This window comes from Lipophrys pholis, assembly GCF_963383615.2.
Source record: "Lipophrys pholis genome assembly, chromosome: 5".
NCBI lineage: Eukaryota > Metazoa > Chordata > Actinopteri > Blenniiformes > Blenniidae > Lipophrys > Lipophrys pholis.
The window spans coordinates 26,198,861-26,219,449 of NC_137628.1; the positions used below are offsets into that span (position 1 = coordinate 26,198,861).

General features: G+C 40.0%; 2 protein-coding genes across 3 annotated transcripts; both read right to left on the reverse strand.

The window, feature by feature from the left end:
• Positions 1–597: 597 nt before the first annotated feature.
• On the reverse strand, positions 598–6,293 carry casp3a (caspase 3, apoptosis-related cysteine peptidase a). The gene is made up of 6 exons (XM_080463738.1): positions 6,047–6,293; positions 5,603–5,742; positions 2,902–3,030; positions 2,617–2,792; positions 2,424–2,535; positions 598–2,337 (listed from the first exon to the last, which is right to left on the reverse strand). The coding sequence occupies exons 1-6, from the start codon at positions 6,109–6,111 to the stop codon at positions 2,108–2,110; spliced, it is 852 nt and encodes a 283-aa protein (XP_080319864.1). The 5' UTR covers positions 6,112–6,293; the 3' UTR covers positions 598–2,107.
• A 2,683-nt stretch (positions 6,294–8,976) lies between these two features.
• On the reverse strand, positions 8,977–19,412 carry osbp (oxysterol binding protein). 2 transcript variants are annotated; one of them, XM_080463350.1, is made up of 17 exons: positions 19,316–19,412; positions 17,184–17,356; positions 16,602–16,810; positions 16,328–16,490; positions 16,124–16,235; positions 15,837–16,035; positions 15,599–15,710; positions 15,402–15,465; positions 15,145–15,312; positions 14,820–15,065; positions 14,513–14,633; positions 14,250–14,353; positions 13,452–13,547; positions 12,987–13,171; positions 12,665–12,894; positions 12,483–12,521; positions 12,154–12,319 (listed from the first exon to the last, which is right to left on the reverse strand). In XM_080463350.1, exons 2-17 carry the CDS (start codon positions 17,315–17,317, stop codon positions 12,243–12,245), a joined length of 2,259 nt encoding a protein of 752 aa, XP_080319476.1. In that variant the 5' UTR covers positions 17,318–17,356; positions 19,316–19,412; the 3' UTR covers positions 12,154–12,242. The 2 variants fall into 2 exon arrangements, with proteins under 2 accessions (XP_080319475.1, XP_080319476.1); XM_080463349.1 differs by lacking the exons at positions 12,154–12,319; positions 12,483–12,521 and adding an exon at positions 8,977–10,066.
• Positions 19,413–20,589: the final 1,177 nt, after the last annotated feature.

The following is a 20,589-nucleotide window of genomic DNA, read 5'->3' on the forward strand; positions in this document are numbered from 1 at the left end:
TTCTGGCCTGATGGCTGGCAGAGACTGAATTGTGTTTTTTTCCTGTCAGCTGAGAAGAATGATGTCTGAACATCTTCGTCTCTCATGTCCTTGGTTTCATTCACACGACACCAATTACAATTTTATCAATCTAATGTCATGTTTTCTCATCACTGAGATTACATGTAGAAAAACCCACCTGCCCAACACACAAACGTCCACTCTCACTGTCAGAGGACAAGAGAAAACAGGACTACAAGATGTGGCTTTTCAATCAAACTGTAAACACAGATTACATTTTTTTTTTAAGCCTTTTTATCACTAAAGTCTCAACTTTTACTTTCTGCACTCGGAGCCTGTAAGTGAATGCAGGTTTAGATGCTTTGCTGGCAAGGGAAGGAATCTGAGGCTCAGCTTTATTTGGCCCTGAGCCTCGGGATCTTGTGGCCCAGTTCTTCTCACCGCCAGGCATGCCAAATCTAGAATAATACCCCTTGTTTACACTCGGGACAGTGTACACAAGTAGATGCTTTACCGTGTTTGCTGACGTGAGTTTGTTCATAATTAGTGAAAGTTTAATTATGTTCTAAACTACGATCCACAAAAAAACAAAACAAGTTTCACAACACAAAAAGAAAAGCGATCTTTATTTTCCAAGAGGGAAAAAAAGAAAAGCATCACAACAATCTCAGTGTAGCTGCTTACGAAACAGTGACATCACAAAAAGCCAGACAGTGCTATTTATAACAAAATGCTCAATAATATTGCTTAAAAACAAGATTGTCGAACAAATCAGCAATGAAGGATGTTAATGAAAAGCACACGTGACAAATACAGCTTTTACTGTAAACAACATAACTTGTGCTTTGTTTTTCCTCTCAACTTTCTCCGTGCAGATTATATGCATACATATATAAAGTCCGGCTTGATTGAGGCTCAGAGATGGTCATTGACTTGGTTCTACAAGAGAAATTTGCCTTATTCAGGTTAAAGAAAATCCTTCCAATAATGCCCGATTTGTTTTACCTGTTGCTCAGGGGAAAAAAAAAACGCCCTTTCTCCTTTAGATGAGCGTTGAAAGACAACAACCTAAAGTTATTTGTTTCCACTCACAACTCATCTGAATCTATTCTGATGTCATTTTCTCCCAAGAAAAAAGGCACGTCATCTTGATTAAGCCAAAACTTTTAGCTCTTGATTTGGACAACACACTTAAGAAAAAAAAGCACCCAGATATTAAAAATAATAAGCAGGAGTCACAAGTTTCACTTTTTAACTACATTAGTAGCGCAGATACTTCCCAGAGGATGTTAATCCAGCCATTTACCCACTGCTAAATGTTTAAATGAATAACTCAGACTTCACTCATGCAGGTCATGAAGCCCCTGATACAATGACACTTCTCTCACAGAAAGCCATGTTGCTATAAAGAAAAGGACTACAAACAAAAAAATCTGAACATCACAACAAAAAAACCCTCGAAAGACAACAAAACAAAAAACAGTTTACAGGATCCTCCTGAATGTGCTACATAAAATTCTCCCAAAACTGAATTCAAGTGAAACTTTGCTTCATGCTCAATCGTTTCAGCAAACAGCCGATTACATGTCAGCCATAAGTCAAGAAAAAAAAAAAAAAAAAAAGACGACACGATCCCTTAATAAGACATCAACACCTTGCTCAGACAGAGAAGGTACATTAAACCACTGGCGTATAAAACACAGCGTGTTGCTGCTGGGGGGGCAGTGAGCCCATCTATGGCCTCATGATGATATGACAGAAAGTGTGTTCCCATCACACTGGCTCCTAGAGTATTTCCCTGAAATGTGGGTTGTGTAAACAGTAAAGAGGCATCTACCTGGTAACAACTGTGAGATTGGAAGTACAATGTCCATTATTGGAATTACCTGCAGATTGAAAAATAACCTTTTTTTAAAAAAGGTTGAATGTGTGTTTATATAAAAAGAGGCAAACCTTGTTATGATAAAAAAAAAAAAAAAAAAAAAAAAAAAAAAAGATATTTGTACCAGAAATACACAGAAAGAACCATATAATGAAAATATTATGAAATGTGTTTTCCCAACAGAGCTTTCAAGAGTTATTCATTGTAAAGTAAAATAATTTCACCTTAAGGAGAAAAATACATCTCTTTGGTCAGCATTGACACAATGCAGGGGATTTGCTTCTTTGCATGAAAGCCTGGTGAATTGGAGACAGACTCGAACTCTACTGCCACCTTGTGGTTCACTCGAGTCATGACGTGCAGGAGTTCCAGCTCTTTCCCATACTTGCTGATCATTTCACACAGAGATTGGATGAACCAGGACCCCGTCATGGTATTTCTCCATGAGTAGTAGCCTGGACGCAGAGCAGAACCAAGTGAGCGCCAAAGCAATGTTGAAGAAGAAAACTGTGCGCGAGGAAACGCGCGTTTCTAGAAGTACCTGGAGCTGTGGAGAAGGCGTACAGGAAGTCCGCCTCCACGGGGATCCTGGTGGGACCATCGTCTCCGCTGTCCGTTTCAATGCCGCCATCCAGATCAGTGCCTCTGCAGGCCTAGTTCATAAAGTTTGTCTGCAGGTTAGACAGTTCAGCAGAGCCCAAAGTAGACCACTTAAAGACAAGCTGGCACAATACCTGGATGAAGAAGAGTTTGGGCTTTCCTGCCAGCGATTTGCAGCGATCGCCTCGAAAAAGTGAAGTCAGGTACTTGAGCTCGATGGAGCCATCAGTACCAAAGAACACGCCCTCGTCTCCATGACTCAGCAGAACGCAGATGAACGAGGACGCGGAGCTGTGATCATCCTTTGATGCTTAAAGAAAAAACGAATGTATAGATGAAGACTGACCACGAGGCCGACCAGCAATATGAAGCCGAGTGTCCATTTCTTGTAGTTTATCAGAGTTTTACGTCGGACTTACCAGCAACTAAAACCTGCTTCATTTGTTCGACTGTCTGGTCGTTGTAAACTTTCACTTTATAACCAAACTTCGCAAACACCTTCATGACGTTGGCTGCATCCACATCTGTACCATTTCGCTGATTCATGCCTTCAGAAAGAAAAAAAAACAACAAACTATTCATTTTCTATTTAAAATGAACATGTCAACATCTTCTTTTGCTTTTTAAATCACAGCAAAGTGTTGAAGTCAATTTTACAAGAGGTACCAAATATGCAGTGCGTGAGAGGCATATTTCATTTCGTGCTCATGTACTGAGAGGAAGAAAAAGCCCCAACATGTCCAACCGGCACAAACCACATTTGTACTGCTGGCGTTATTTCACACCGCATGTTTTCTGAATTATTAGCATTCCACGACCTTATGAAAACTCCACTCATCCTGAAACACAGTGGAAATGATCAAATGCTGAAGGTGGAATTCCATCTATGGGTTTACCATCAGGACACATTAGTAATGAGCTTTAGTTCTGGTGCAGGTAACCAACACCCGTCTCACAATGACGAGCCTCGTTCGGCACTGACGTCAGACTCGAGAAGTATTTGTCATGAGAACATAAACATGCAACAGAGTAAATGTTTAAAATGGTTAAGAAACATGTTATTTTCATCACAGCGTCTAAAGACAAAATGTCATAAATTGAACTGTTCATTGTTTTTTTCATCTATTCTTCATGAAACCTAATTCTTACAATAGTAAGGTATTATTTACTTAAATAAATTGTGATAATTACAACCCCTCATGATTTGATGACTTATAAGCTCTAATTATGAAAAGGCTTGAAATTTCAGTTCGTGTGCAATAAAATGAAAACAATAATTCACTGGTTCAGTAAAATTAAAACCTGATCTACGCATTTAATAATTTTTTTTAGATGCATTTGTATTCATTGTAGAATGGAGAAAATCAGTTATTCCATTTTTGAGCAACAGCAATAACTCAGTAAGTTTAAAACATTCAAGACAGCTGCTATCAGCCAGCCAGGATTGTTTTTATGTGCAAAAATACATCATGACGACACAATTACACGCTTTAACTGCAGCAACATTGCCGCGGAGGACAAATCGAGCAATGCAAGCTACAAAGTTGCTCATGATCCTGCATTTCTCGGTGAATTGCTGAGAAATTAATAAAAGTGGTTCGATTCTTGAACATTTCCGCAATTAAAATGGCAATTTGTGAATCTTGTAAAAACGCTGTGCAAGTTATTGGTCATTTTTCTTATGTGCACCACAAACTAACTTGACAATGAACCCAAGAAGAAGTATTGGAAACAACTATTATCAAATCCAGAGTATAAATACATACAAGTATTACCGGTTTTAGAAAAACACCAAGCTGCATTGTCAATCCACTATTAAAATAAAAGAGAGAACTTCACACATGTATGGTAAAGAAGGAAATACAGGCTTGACAGCTGTGGATGTTTACACGCCTCACGTCATGTACTTGTTCTCAGACCATAAAGCTCCATGTTGACTGAGCAGTCATCTGTGCTCTCTCTAAGTCCTGCTGGACGGGTTTTAAAAACATAAGTCAGACAGTAAAATAAGAAAATCACACAGTGACTTCAGCGGAAGCTGCTCTTCAGCAGTAGCACTTCTACATAGTGGACATTGCAAGCTTCAAGAGGAACTAATCCAGTATCAGACATATATGTACCATGCAGCAGATCTAACTGAAAGGCATGTGGCACCTGATCTTCATGATGATACAATAGCAGACCACTTCTATAACCGCTACTTAACGGAAGAGAAGACGTTCGTCATCTAACACAGCAGCTTCTGGAGAGTTTCATCTCAACATCTGATTACCCACAGAGATAGTTTAAGAATCAATTTAATAGTGAACATATTAACTCATGAAGGTGCAAATGTGAGGAGATCGAAGGTCAGAAGCACAAAAATGACCGAGACCTTCAAGACGACAACAACGCAGATCGCTCCAGCGCTGGCCAACACGACGCCTAATAAAAGTTTCACCGGTGAACATTTGAGCCCATTAACCTCAGGCCGACTAACAGAGCACATAGATCTCCTTGCTTAGTACAAGTTATTGAAAAATACTCTTGATACCACATTCACCATCTATCATGTGACACATATTTCTTGTCCATCAACCCACTATCTTTACTTTTCAATAAACCCAGATTTTTACCAACTTGTGATCAGCCACCAGTGATTTGATTATGAACCACACATAACACCCTTGTTAGTCTATTCTCTCCATAATCGAGTTACAGGAGTCCCTTCTAACAAACCTCACATGGCATGACGCATTACTTTCCAAGAAGAGCTTTTGAGATCTACAATTTAATTATATGACTTTTAAACATGTTTAAAGCTGATGGCATTCGAGCTCTTTAACAACCTCAATTGATTTCATGCGAAGCCAAATAAACACTTTATCTGATCATAGTAACATGAAACTTCACCTCTAAACTCATTGTCCTTTAATAATCCCCTACATTATCAAAACACTTTAAATTTTACACACTAGAGGGCATGGGTTGGGCTTTTTCCCTCCAATACAATCATAAACTACACGTCTAGTTCATAAAAGACTGAAAAAAAGCAGAGCAAATATTTAACATGCCCACATTTCTTTCAGTCAAACCAGTAATAACAGGACGGAGTCATCCTAGTGTTGAATGAAGGTTCACCTGTCCTCCTGTCAAAGTTCTTGTTGTTGATGATGATGCACTGGCCGATGCTGGGGAAATCCAGGCTGTATCTGAAGCTGTGGGACTGGGACTTGGCGTCCACGTCCATGGGGACAGAGGCAGACGAAGACCCCGTGGACCTGAAACACAACAAACGAAAAGACGCTTTAGATCTAGAAAAAAGCTAAAGAGAGCTTATATTAAGTAAATGTAGTGCAAGTTAACGAGGAAGTGGTTTTAAAAAGGTCAGCTGTTGTGCATTGACAATCCCGTGACTGTGTTAAAACTATTCGGAGAACATTCAACAGCTCTCATACCGCATTTGGTCTCTTGATGTGACCAAATAAGAGCATTTCTTTGAGTCATCGTTCTCTGCGAACCTGAACAGGAAGCACAATGGAGCGCGAGCTTTAGATAACGGAGCTAACGGCTACGTCCACTCACAGCTGCGCCCCGTCCTTCCTCGCGTCCACGCAATCCTTCTCAGCCCCGGGTCCGTTTTCAGACATCTTCACAAAGCCAGCGGGTTAGAACAATAAGCCTGCGGTGGAATTACACGCCCTGCGGGCTGAAGAGCGCTCCCTCTTTGTGGAGAGTAACGACGTGGAGAGTAACGATGTGGAGACGGCGGGTGAAGCGGGTGAAGCAGTGCTAGCAGTAGGCAGCCGGCTAGTAAACAAAGATGCTGATGTCATGCCGTGAAGAGACGCTCGTTTTTATACGCGGGGCGTCCCATGTGGGAGGAGACTCCAAGAGCACGGACTGATCTTATCGGTTACCAGCAAGGATCCTACAAAAAAAAACCATCAAATAGTAGACAAAAACATTCAATTGAAGATTAAAAAACGGATTTATCCCCTGTGACTGTATTTAATATATTTGATTCGCTAAAGCAATTAAATTCATCCCACTTCATTCCAACAGTGCAGATTTCCTGATGCTGTAAGAGTAATAAAATATCAACCCCCACAAACTGTGATAGATGCTCAATTCTATAAGTAAATACTTTAATGAATGAATGAATGAATCATGTACTATTACCTTTTATCCGTAATCCATTCATTCATTTGCTACACCACTTTATCAAACCAACCTTTGGGTGATGGCAACATACAGGCAACCACACTCTCACTTATACCAGCAATTTGAAGATGGAGGAGCCACCAAGAGGCCTGAACCGCATGTTTGTGGACGAAAAGTGGAACACTTAAAAGAAAACTCCTCCTAAACCCAGACTCGAACCGGGTATTTTTCTGACATGAGAGTGCAAATCACTAAAATAGTGCAGCTGTCCTTTAAACTAAACTTTTTATTGTACATATCATGTCCCACAACCAGAAAGATAAAGAAATGTCTAAGTTGTTGTGTCAACATTCCAAATTAGTCCACAAATATGAGGCTTAACCTTGTGATGTACAAAACTGTCAGAACAACTTAAATAACTCAGCTCACTTACAAGCTTGACTGGTTCGCCCAACTGTCTGTCGACCCAAGACATGCTTGCGTGGGAAGTAGCGATGGAAAATGTTTACAGACAAAAAGAAATAGCACAGGATCAACAGCCTGAGAAAAATAAAGGGTTGACAAACTGTACTTTCAAATACTATGCAATGCCATGGCATTTTAAAGCCTACTTTGTATTGATTTTAGTTGTGTACTTTTCTTTATTGACAGTACATGCAAGGTTGTTTGAAAAGGTGAGGACAAGAAGACATCTACAGTAAAAAATAAAAGAAAATCCACGAACGAAACTATTTTGTGATCAAATTAAATATAACAAACACCAAATATAGCTTTTTATATTTTATTTATACTTTAACACCATCAAACTCTAATATGATCCTGCTAAAAATTGTTACAAAAAAGTGTTGGAACAAGTGGAATGTGTAGTCAAGATTTGTAATTTAGTATATAACGCTTGCAGTCAAACAAGGGTGAAGAACGGTTTCCAAAAGTCACAAAACGGCAAAACTCGAGTGGCCAAAGTCACAGGTTGACCATTTATTAATTCAATCAAGTTGTAAATCACTCATGTACTGTGCTAAAGTGCAAGAACACCTTCAGTCTCTTTAAGAAATGCAGGAAAACTGTAAGACGGTGATAGTTTCCAGAGTGCAGAGAAAAAAGAAAAGAAAAACACATAAAAAAACAACGATCAAGGTAGAAACAAAAGTTCAAAAGACAAACACTGGGGATAAATAAGTCAAACAAATGTCTACAAAAAAAAATAAATGTTGCGTTTGAAAAAAAACCGAAAAATTCAAACCCTGAAAAAGATGTGTACATGACAGCAGAAGAAGGTTGTGGACTGTGTAGGACAATAATAATTCAAACCAACAGCCTCAGCTCAAAACATGTGAACAGCATGGAGAAGTTCATTGTTTAGGCCGTTTTCACACTTTCTATATGACAAACAAGTTTTAATTGTGACAAGTCTGGTCTTTAAGTTGAAAACCCATCAACTTCTCCATTGTTTTCCAATAGTTTGAGCTGTGGCTGTATCGGTGACAGAAAAAGACAGAGGGGGGTGAAAAAGTGCATCATCGTCATTAGATTTCCCATCAATTCAACCAGTTGACAAGACAAATACGTCACTAAATATTATATATACACAGATTTATTACAAACACTATGTTTTGTTGTGTTATTTCCCAGTGTTCTCATTTTAAGTACACTTGAATATAAAAACAGAATCTTTATTTCCATCAACCATACAGTCCTGCCACTCACAACAACATGGAGAACTTCATTTTTTGTTGCTTTAAACTGGCCTCACATTTCACGTAGGAGTGGAGGCACTCTTATTGCTGTCCGTTACAAATGGAGACCTGCAGCACACAAAAACTACAAAACATCCTAATCAAGATTAAAGCTATGACTGATACATTTTGAAGGAAACCAGAAAGGCAAAGACCCCTTCGACTCATATTTTCCTTCACTTGCCAAATCAGGAAGCCGGCAGAAACCAGCACTCGGCTCACAGACACTTGGAGCACGACTTTCAATTTAATCTCAACTGTCCACATAAACCACCTCAACATTCGATGGCGAGCAGAATTGAAATAGTCGCTGGCGGTTGCAAAAATACATTTGAACTACCGAGTTGGAGAGGCAGGGTGAACTTGTATTATTTATCCTAAACATGAGGGAACAGAAGGAGTGCATTACATCGCATTAAACAATAAGAATTCATTCATCTAGTTGAGTCGTCCACTTGTTGAAGAACAATATCGTTTCACTGCTTCAGTGCAGATCTCTTCAGATTCAACATATGACAAAGAAAGGTAAATCCTCATCCTTGGTTTTTATGGGCAACACATTGTTTTTCGCTTGAGCTGTGGCAGTGATTGTAAACTTTTTTTTTTTTTTTTTTTCCAGAGTGCGTGCTCTTTTCATCCTGTGAAACATTGTCAAACGTTAAATGACTCATTTTGCAAAAGCAGAGGTGTAGGCTTTAGACATTCGCTCAAACTTGCCGATTTCTAAACACATCAGGCCAATCGGCTCCAGGAAAATGTCAATCAAATCTGAAACATGACCCTCTACTTTGAAGAATATTATTACCAGACAAATAGAGGAATAGCACTCTGACATTGTTTCACAGGGTCTTATAAGATCAACATTTCTTGTAGTGGGAAAAACAAACAAAACAAAAAAAAAAAAAAAAAAAAAAAAAACACCTTATATTTGAATAAATTGAACACAAAACCTTAAATAAAAACTAAGTTACACCAACAGTATTATCGTCTGACTTTTGGGAAAACAAGTCTCACCACAAATCCCAAAGAATTTAAAAGGCAAAATGTGTTTGCATCTGTGACACTGCAACACAAGTGAAACAAATCATTTATCTTTTGGTTGGGAAAAAAACAAAAAACTGAATATCGGAGAATGTTTTTCTTTGAAATTGTAAAAATCTTGGCGTTCATGTGTGAATTGGAACTTACACTGGTGTTGTGCAGGAAAAGCTTTAATATATTTATTGCAAAATAGTTAGAATCAAGAATGTATAACAAAAAAATCCCACAAAACAATAATCACATGTTAGGCCATGACTCATTTCATTGACACACACCTTGTTATTAGTAAATGTTTCCAAGTTGAAATACCCTTCTGACTAGGTTTTAGCCCACAATAACTAATTTATGCCAAATGTGACTGAAAAGGTTACGAGCGTTAGAGAGGCAGTGAACACTAACCAGCTGCAATGTGACTCCGGTATTAGAGAACAGTATCTTTACTTTCGGGGTGAAGTCCAGGTGGAAGTTGCGGACACCGACGTGAGGATGACTTTACTTTTACAGCACTGATTCAGTCGCGATCAGAAGATATCAGGACACATGTCCCAGCTCCCTTGGTCCTTTGCCTCCCAGTAGCCTCCCTTGTACACGTGCAATGCCTCTCCGGACACCGGGTCATCTATCTTCTCGAACCACAGGGCCTGGTAGTTGTCAGAGTGGGCGCCTAAAGAAAAAAACAAAACAAAAAAAAACAGAGACACTGTTCACAGGGAGGATTCAGAGACCTGGAGTAAAGGTGAAGAGTCCACTGAGCCATATCAGCAGTTCATGGTTGAATTAAGAAGACCTCAGACCACAGAGACACAAGCATTATTAGAAATGACTCGGCCGTCAGCAGCACCTTTAAACAAAAAGCGGGACATCAGATTATTCATCGACACCCATTAAGAGCACAGGTGCTCTCCTATCATGTAAACGATGGAGAGCACCGAGCTATTTACACAATCACAACTAATGCCAACTGTTCAGCACTGCTACGTGTTACTCTGATCATTCACAGACAAATTGCTCCACTAAAACACTGAAGCACTATATTTATTGACAGTATCTTAGGTTGTGTTCACACTTGTGAGGTTTCACGATCCAAGACCAAATCAGAAACACAAGTAGTATTTCAGTATGTCCATTCACTGTCAACAGGAAGCCACAACATGCAAACAATAAGTAAACAGGTTGTGCTTTAAAGCGGAAGTGCATAACAGAGTCAAAACTGCAGAGGAAAGTTCCTCGCCACAGTTCGACAACGATATGCTGGGAGGAGTCGGCCGTTCTGAGGGCCTGAGACGGTTTTAAACTTAAATCAAACTGCACCAGGGTTCACTTGGAGGCAGAATTGGACAACGGGGGAAGAAGTTTAGGGGTCTTGAAGAGCAGATTTTATATTTCCAGAACGACACTAAAACAGCATTGTCAAAAGAGTTAATTTGAATGAAACCAAGTGTGAACACACTCCGAGTCATGTGACCACGGACTACAGGAGTGATGTTACTTGCTTTTGGCCGGCGCTCCATAAGGACTCTCTTTCCCTTCCACTGAGAGAGAGCAAGTGGTACAGGTAGTAAAGAGGGGAAAATACCAAAGTTGAGCAGATCTTTTTTGGAGGGTCTAAACTAGATTCTACTAAGCTGCTAGAACTGTGATATAATAGAACTGTACGTTTGTTCAATCATGATGGAAATACTTGCTTAGATAAGAGGAGAGTGGAGGTCCGTTAGGGCCTGGAAGAAACAGAATGAGGGATGATTCCACAAACTAAAGACATAAAGAATGAGAATGATGTCTAAACGGGGGAAAAAAAAAAAAGAAAGAAAATTGAATGAAATTATAAGGGGCTACTTGCATGCGACGGGTGTGTGAGGGGGAGAATCCTCCGTGTCAGCTGAGCAAATCCGAGCACAACAAAAGACGTAAGCACACGACGCAAACACTATCCAAAATCCACACAATTATCTACGCAGTTTAAAGGTGCTGTGTGTAGGATGGCAAACCCAATATTCTGGTAAAATATCACAGCTCATTAGGCGAATTGCAAAGATTCAGTTTTTCAGTTGTACTCAATTTATTAATTTAATGTATTTAAGCCCAGATCAATTCTCGTCTCTTCTTATCTTTACGTCTCACTGACAATGTAAACAAACTGAAAAGGAAAAACAAAGTGATTGACATTTGATAGATGTGTATAGGCTCATAAAAATATTCACTGTGCTATTAATGAAAATTATACACACTACATTAATAAAGCCTTATGAAATCAGTGGAGATTTATTCTCAATATTTCAACCTTTAGTTTCCAAGTTGTGTGTTTAACGGCTGCAACGAATAAAAAGAAAACCTAATTGAGAGTTTCAAAAGTTGACTGACCGTCAATGAAAAAACCTGCAGAACATTTTACTTCCTGATTTCAAGTTGGCAGCGGAACATTGTTCAGCGCTAAATACAGCAGTTATAGAGTGTGGAATTCATGCCACAAGTCGAAACACATTTTTGGCTTCAAGTAAACATTTATGAGCGTAGAGAGTATAATACTGTAAAGACTCTGGAGTTTCTCCCTCATGTTAAAACAACATTAATACAGAAGAAACACCCTGATGTGATGAGGATGTTATGAATTCTGATACTCAATGTTATGTTTTTTAAATGATTCCTCTTTATTATCAAATCAAATTCTTTTGATCACGACTCGAAAGTTAAAATGAGGGATTTTGAACTTCGAACATTATAAACAGAGCAAATGTTGAGTTGCTGGGAGCTGTGATGTCGTTAAAAATTAGAAGAGATGGTTTTCTGTAATCTATAGTGCCCAAATGCAACGCAAAGCACCTTTAAATGTTCACTTCACGTTAAACTGCGATTATTATTTGATACTTGCTTTCATCTGAAATCTCACTTGCTTCCGTGGCGGTCTCATTTGGTTCAGCTAAGTGAGGTAGAAACGGACGAGGGGACGTTAAAATGCTGTCAAGGCGACGCCGAAAGATACTTGGCAAATTATTAGTAGACACATACAAGCAGTGTGCGTGAACGACAGTGACTAGAAAGTGTAGGTCAGGGAGAGAACGAGCTCAGAGAGCAGTACTTGCTTTTCAGAGACGAGTCATTCATTGAATCCTCAGTGACAGCTGAGGGATGAAACAGGGACACGCAGACAAGGAACAGTGGAGACAGACACAGTGGAAAACAAGATGAACGAACAGAAAAAAACAGATGAAAACACAAAAGAGAAACATCAAAGCAAAGCAGCTTTGATTCCATCCTGTCCTACCTTCCTCAGGTGAGGCAGCCGCTTTCACGGCTTCCCTCTCCCGTTCTCTGCGGGTGATGCGCTGTTTCTCCTCCAGCCTCTGCTTCTCCGCGTTTGCCTCATCCCACCTGCCGTCCTCCATCAATCGCTGGTCGGGGCGTCGTCGACTGTCCGTTGGAGCCACGCCCTCTTCCAATTCATTCAGTGTCAAGGCCAGTGAGGAGAAGAAATACATGTTCTCTGCTCCCTCACTGAAAATTAATCACACCAAAGTACCCGAAAGGTAAAACTGCAGATCGTCACCAAGCACTTTATCTTTTAGTTGTAAGAAACAAACACTCACGGTAAAGGGTTCTTCTTCCAGATTTCTTTGGCTTTGAGGGTCTGATAGACGGTCCGCTGTTTTCCTTCAGTGCCGTTCTCGCCTTTACTGCTCTGCATTATCCTGGAAAACTCCATTTTCTCATCCCATGTTCCTGACAGCACGTAATGAGCTTTCCCATCCTTATCAGTTACGACTCCCGTTACCTGGGAGGACATCAGAGCTTTCAGTTCAACACGGCCGGTAAGTATGAACACGATTCATTACTATGCTCTCAGTGGTCAGAATTAATCAAGCGCAGTTCTGTGGGAAGTCGTGAAACTAACACGTCGCTGCTAGAGGGCAACTGGAGACGTCAACATTGTCGTGAAGCTGGAAGATTTATACATCTTTGTATGTGATCAATGTAATCAATATCATCGTGTGAAGAAACCATTACTTTTAGAAACAGAGATCAAATTGTTGTTCTGGAAGGAGGCGGCTCACCTTTCTCGGTACATCCCTGGAAAAGTAGCTGTAGGGAGCAAACTTGAGGTGGCAGCGATCTCCTGTCTTGTGGTTTACCACGTCTATTTCGCCGGACTGACTCGTAACAATATAAAGAGAGAAAGGAATAAAAATAAATAAATAAAAATACAAATGCTTAAAAGAAGCTATTTAGATTCAGATCACATCATTTTAAAGTATAATCCAATGAAAATATACCAAAATGCATCAAAACATACAATAAAATATTAGGATAGTGTACTCTCAGATGTTTAAATATACAAAATGGAATATATTTAATTCAAAACTTTTGAAAATAAACATAAATGACAAAAAATTTTCTTTTAGAAGTGCTGTATGTATGGGTACTTTGTTTTATTCGTCTTACTTATATTTTAATAGTTTTCATTTATACTTTTATTGATTTGATGATGCACAGATGGGTCGGAACTTTTTTATCTCGTTGCACTGGTGACAACGACAATGATGTTTCTAATTTATTCTATTGAAGTTAGCAAGCCAATGAGCTAACTCCTGCCTGTCCAGGTCTTGTAAATACAGCATTTCGTCCTCGGTCAATTCAGAAACATGACAGATGGACAAGTAAACGGGATGGTAGAAAATAAACAAGCTGTAGGTCATTGTAATTACTAACAAACAACTCTTTCAAAACTCTGACGAGACTGTAGAAACACGGGTTTTACAGTGACTCACTACTGGAAGAAATGGCCTCAATTTTGCAGATTGCCCCTTTAATGTGTACTACTTTATCCAATAATCTATCAGTGGTAAGGTTACCTGATCAATCCATAATTTCCCAACAATAATGTTGTGTACTGTTGTGGTCACTTTTTTCCAAGAGTAGTGATTGTCACTCTTATCAAATATACACTGGATGGACCCTGATGACAGAGGAAAAAAAAAAAAAAAAAAGAAGAGTTACATGCCCCTGAAGCAAAACAGCCCATTAAGGTCACATTTGAAAATAATAGATAAGAGTGTATACAGACCAACAACATGATTGTGACTAATAATTAACCTCAAATTAAACAAACACTCACCCAAGGGCATGATGGAGAGATATTTTCCTCTGAACTTGCTGGCCAGTGTGATCTCCTGTCTGAGGGTCCAGCCCTTCTCTGAGAGGGCATGGTGAGCTGCGGCAGGCGGGTGATGACTCACCTGAAGGGGTCAAACAGTGACACTCAATCAAAGCAGGTCAATGCCGAATGTGATCAGTACTTTGTAATTATCAGTCCAAACAGACACAACTACATTCAGTATTCATTCTTTCCAATTCACAGGGCAGTCTTTTTTTTTTTTTTCCTAACGGTAGCGAGGATGTTCCAAGATAAATGTTTTTTCTACCTGTTCGCAAAGAGAACGGTATCCACAGTCTCTGAGTCGATCAAGCTCAAAAGTTTCTCCTAGCAGTGGGTTGAAGGGCTTTCCTGTGCGGTGTACAGTGGTGGAATAGGACGACACTGTGAAAGCTGCCACATAACACATCTGCTCCAGAGAGCTCTGACACTTTGCTCCTTTATCCAGGAGCTCGTAGTACTCCAGGTCCTCAGACAGACGTTGGAGCATCGACAAGGGCTCATTGAAATTCACCTAGAACGAATGCAGCAAAGTCTGGTTACTTCTGATCAGATACACACAGAATGCAAATTCAAGTGCATCAGTTTCTTACAGGCATGGGTATTTTTGAGAGCTCCTTTCCAATACAGTTCTTCATGATGCTCCAGAGATTGAGGTAATAGTTGGGTTTGTCCGGTATACGACTTCGTCTTTGTCTGACCGGTTCAAGCTCAAGAGGTTGTGGAGACTCCGGATTGGATGCCAAAGACAGTTCATCAAACTGATGGAGGAAAAGGATCAGGCACCATCAGCATGTTGGCAATCCGACACAAAACCAGAGGTAGCTTGGAAGAACAAAGCTCAACTCACATTCACCGACTGATCGTCCATTCCAATCTCACTACTGAGTCCACTCACGTTGCTGCCAGACCTCCTGAGGAACAGAGACAGGAGAAGACATGCAGACTGTGTAAAACAGAACACAAGATGACCAGCTAGTAAAAGATAGTAAAACCAACAACCAATAAGAATTGAAAATGGGAAAAAAACAAACAACTGTTAACAACCTGTGATACTTAGGATCAGCAGGTATAGTAATAAATTCAGCTGGGTCTTCCATCGCATCGAAGAACTCATTTTCATCATCCTCGTCACTGGCATCTCCTTTTCCTGAAGCACCTAAGACAAACATGAACAAATTAAGAATGAGAACTGAAAACCCTTAACTGGCCTTGTTTGGTTAACGAAGCTTAAAGAACTGTAGAATGAGGAGGGACGAGTTCAGTTTTTGGAGGATGAGCTTACCTTTATTAGCCAAGTTTGGATTGCTAAACGAAGGAGCCAGAACTGTGGCTCCTCTGAAGGCTCTTTCCAAGTGGTTGTGCTGTTTCGCAAGCTGCTCCAGAGTCTCCTCCAGTCGTATCCTCTGGTCTCGTTCAGTCTGTAGGGCCTTCTGCCAGCGCTTACTGTGGCTCTGGGCCAGCGAGAGGAAGTCCCTACATGCCTTCACGAATCCCAACAGAAACATATCAACAAAATAACCTCGAGCGGGAGCGCCGTGTCGTCCTGACGTACTCACACTGACGACTTACGTTTATCATGGCGTTAGAGGTGATTCGAAACAGCGTGGCCCTCTCTGTCACTTGTCGGACCTTATCCCCCATGTCACTTCCAACACGAATGCCCTCCAGTTCTGACAAAGACCTGAATTTGTAGAATACAAAAATTAATAAATGAGCATGTGGAAGAACTGCAGTCACATGTGAATGACTGGGATGTTGTTTGATGATTAATACCTTTGGAGGGCAGACCCATGCTTCACAATGAGATCGTTGCAGGTGCTCAGGTCTTCCACTTTGCTATTGAGGGTGCGCAATGTAGACTGTATTTCTGAGTTACGGGTGCCTCCACCCTGTCCTGAGGTCGGGGGAACTGCAGGGCAATCGTCACCCGAGTCATCTGAGAAACGAGACAGTGGGAATAATTGATTAGCGCCTGCTTTGTAACCTACAAAGCATCTCTGTGGATTGTAATATATCATTCCTTATATTCTACAACCACTTTTCTCACCAGATTCGGCCTGCATATGGACAGCTTTCGCCTTGGCGAGTTCCAGGGCAGTAATCCATCGCTGGCGCTCTACTTCTGAGCTTGCCTTCAAGTGATAGGTCTGTGCCCCTCCATTGGAAATAACAAAATTGCAAGAATCCTCCACGACAATGTTTGCTGTGGCCAAGTTGATCGTGCCTCGACACGTGTGACCCATTTCAGCCTGGGTCCTAACAAGAGAGATAACTTCAGGCACTTTGATTCCTGCATACTAGGCAAAACGCTCGACACATAAACATGAAGCGATTCTCAGAAAGTTCTTGGTTATTATATTTAATGTTTTATAAAATATACACTGCATTTGTTGTTTTACTTTCATTCCCTACATCCTGACATCAAAATCAGCATTAGTGCATAATTTGCATTAGTACAGGTCAACTTAACCGGGTGTGAAGTTAAAACTGTGAAAAAAAAAAAGTTCCTTTCTGTTACCATCGGTGCTTTTAATATCGAACTGACTTCAGTTACAACCTCACTTCACCACCCCCTGAGGCTACTTACCCGAAGCTTGATGCACATCATCATAATAACGAGGTGACATACCTATAGTAAGAGAGCAGTCCATTGCTGAGAACGAACCATCGTCTCTGGTAACCTTTTATATAGTTGGTCCATTTGAAGAGCCAACCCTTGTACGTGTCTCCAGGGGTTGGAGTAGGAGGCTTTGGCTCTGACATTATGACAACCTGAGGTTTTACTGGGGTAGATGTTAGAGCCTGTGCATTGGGGAAAAAAAGACATGGGAGAAACAGTTACATTGACATAATTTCGCTTGTTTCCAGTAATGCAAATCCTAAAGACATGACACTTGATTTAGAGACCAAAGCAAAGGGGGACATGGCAGCAGCACACAGGTCGTCTAAAATAGTATTTAATATAAGAAACAAGTCTTTAAAAATATAATTGTTCAAGAAAGCTGCAACAAGTAGTTGAATTAGTTTGCAGTCTCAGAAATGACGACTCCTGCTTTGCAAAATGTACACACATATGATATCATTGGGAGATGAAATAATACATTAAGTGTTTGCTGTATAGGTGACTGAAGAAAGATGAGGTGTTAGGAGGCTTCATAAAGGCGATCACATTGTTGTGACCGTCGGACTGCACTTTCACAAGGTGACATAATAATAATGTGAAGGCAGTGCAGGTTAATGACGTCATCTGTGGTGAAAAAAACAAAAAATTTCAAAAGATTTACTACAAAAAGCGCATTTATAACACTTTCCCCTGTGCCTCTAAACACTAACATAATGTCAACTATCACAAGGTTTGAATTGAAACCAAAGGAAAAGAGGGTACCAGGTGAATAAATAATCCATGCAAACCGAGAATAGGCTGCACAGAAATTTTACTGAACTGTGTTTATTTTACAACATTCATAGTTGGGATATGGGTTTTAGATTATTTAAAGTTATTCAAGGCATATTATTACATTGGTAACTTAACATGATCTGCATTGAGTCATCCTGAGTGTCCCTGAACGCTTTAAATGTTGTAGCTGCAAGGAATTGTGGGGCAGCATGATCTTGTCTCCTTTGGTAAAGGCTGCATCAGTGTTTCCTAGGCTAAAGGAGGTTTTAAACTGGAAGCAATGAGCCTCCTTTCCTTAGCTTATTGAGAATTCAGATGTTCCTTATCATGGCCACCACTTAAACACTTCCGGGATTAAGGAAGAATAGATAGGAAAGGAGAGAGGAGGGACTATTTGGATGTATCCCAGATTCAAAAGAAGTGGGTGTGTCTGCAGTCCTCAGGTGTTCAGGAAGTTTGTTCCACAGGTGGCGAGCAAAGAAAGCTGTTTCACCTTGTTTGATTATAATTTTGGAAATATTTAGTAAACCAATTCCCGATGGCGTCAGGGGTCTGGATGTTTATTTTCTTCGAGTAAATTCTTAGATGCATTAAGGCCCACAAGCATTCAAAGCTTAATAAACAAGAAGTAAGCTTTTGAGGTCAATCCCAGAGCAGTGGCTGCCTGTGTGTAACACGAGAATGAAGTCTCAGACGTGAGACCGGTAGTATTACTAGCTTTATGATTGTTTTGAGGTTAAAGTTCGAGTATCACAATGCATGGCATCAAATGATAGGTTTAAATGACACTGGGTTGCATGCAACTCTAAACTAATTTTGAGAACACGACCAGCCATCTTTGACACTCGGCTCAAAGCTCGAACTACTGACTTGCTGACATGATAGGTAAACAATCTGTTTGTAAGCCAATTCCTCACACGTCAAAAGCTCCTTAAAACTCTGCCCGCTGTTTCGGATTAACTAGTTTCCGTGTAAACTGGTAACCGACTTCCTGGAGCGTCCCGTGTTGTTGTTGGTAAGAGCGGATGTAAAGAACCCGACAGAAATCCATACCCGTCGTGGCGAAAGCCGTTTAAGCGCGTTTACAATAAAGTTTGTAAGTGTCGTACCTTTGGTGAGTGTTATTTCAACATCTGCGGTTAATGACGGACGCTAAAGAAAGTCAGTCACTAGTCAACAGGGAAACCAGTTGATCCGATACACCGCCACTAAGCCCGCAGCTAGCTCAACAGCGTCCCGAGCAGAAACCCGAGCTGACACGTCGCAGATGCGGCCAACGAGCACTTCCAGCTCCGCAGCTTTTTCCGTTCTCATCTGTCCCACGTTCACACGGTGACATGGTCACAAAAAGCAACAACACTCACCTTTCTGTGGACATGTCGTGCGAGACGAAGCGACGTTAGCTGGCTCGGAATAGCTCTGCTAACTACTCTGCTACAGGTTGTGCGACACAACAACGGCCGACTCGCACTTTGACCGGCAAACATAGTTCCGCTTGAACCTTTTGACCATGAAGCTTGTTGCTGTTGTAAAGGATATTTTTTTTAATTACTTTATGTTTTATTACTTTTTCTATTTGGAACAGGAATTGTAAACTGCCATTGATTTAGTTACGTCAGTCTTCACTGCATAGCGTGGTGCTGGGCTGCAACAATAATACACATTTAAAAAAAAAAAAGCAGATTTACAAATAAGTAGAGCGTTGTTAAAGAATTAAAAACTCCCCTTCAAAACAAAAAAATCAAAGGTAGCAGGTCAAATTACATATTTTATTAACCTAGAATATTGAAAATCTGTTTATTATAGCAATTGTATTATTCATCACATTAATAGACAAACAAAATTTCTTACAATATTTGATTTGTCTGTCCAACTGCTTCCAGTGTATGTTTAAAATAATTACTGGATCACAGCTTTGCTTCATGTTTATTGTTGTGCTTTACCACAGAATAAAGTGTCATCTTGATTTAATAGTAAAACAATGAAAATGTCTGTAGTTTAAAGTATTATTTAAAAAAAAAAAAGCATTGACAAATTAAGCCCTTACTGTTGCAACTATCCTCATAGTAAGCCTTTTGAGTGAAGCTTGAATTTCCTCCCACAATTCAAATTCATGTATTTTAGCTTAACTTGTGACTCCAAATTGCTTGCAAGTGTGAAAATTGGTGTGTGTGGTCAATTGTCTCTCTGAGATTCCTTGTGAAGGATTGGTAACCTCTTCAGGTCCCACCCTACCTTCACCCACTCAGCTGGGACCAGCTCCAGTGCCCTTTAACCATTTCTAGCCCAATGGTGATGTGGTACTAAAATAATCCAGTAATCAATATGTTGATTCATGTATTTCTTTGTACAATTTTTAGTAGTAATTCAAAATAAAAAAATTTGGATTGTTGTACTTGTTGAATCTCTGCAAAAGAATAAACAAATTCAGAGATCTGAATATAAATCACATCTGGACTGCTTTCTGAAAAGCCCTGCATAACAAATGTCAACTTGTTCTACTTAACTGTTAAAGAGGTAAAACTTTCCTAAATGTCATGCAGAACATGACAAGTTTTAAAAAGTTAACTTACAAAAATGTTGTGAATATCTCAACTCGGCATCTTCGTAATGCTTTTTCTGAGGTGACTTTTATTTA

Excerpts from the sequence above, each read along its gene's own strand:
- osbp (XM_080463349.1), bottom strand. The coding sequence starts at position 17,317 with ATGTCAGAGCCAAAGCCTCCTACTCCAACCCCTGGAGACACGTACAAG. Across the intron at positions 16,036-16,123 it reads CCTCTAACGCCATGATAAAC|GCATGTAGGGACTTCCTCTC; the intron begins GTAAGTCGTCAG and ends GGATTCGTGAAG. Across the intron at positions 13,548-14,249 it reads GGAAATTATGGATTGATCAG|TCCGGCGAAATAGACGTGGT; the intron begins GTAACCTTACCA and ends GTTACGAGTCAG.
- casp3a (XM_080463738.1), bottom strand. The coding sequence starts at position 6,111 with ATGTCTGAAAACGGACCCGGGGCTGAGAAGGATTGCGTGGACGCGAGG. Across the intron at positions 2,536-2,616 it reads CCAAACTCTTCTTCATCCAG|GCCTGCAGAGGCACTGATCT; the intron begins GTATTGTGCCAG and ends TTTATGAACTAG. Across the intron at positions 2,338-2,423 it reads CGCCTTCTCCACAGCTCCAG|GCTACTACTCATGGAGAAAT; the intron begins GTACTTCTAGAA and ends CTCTGCGTCCAG.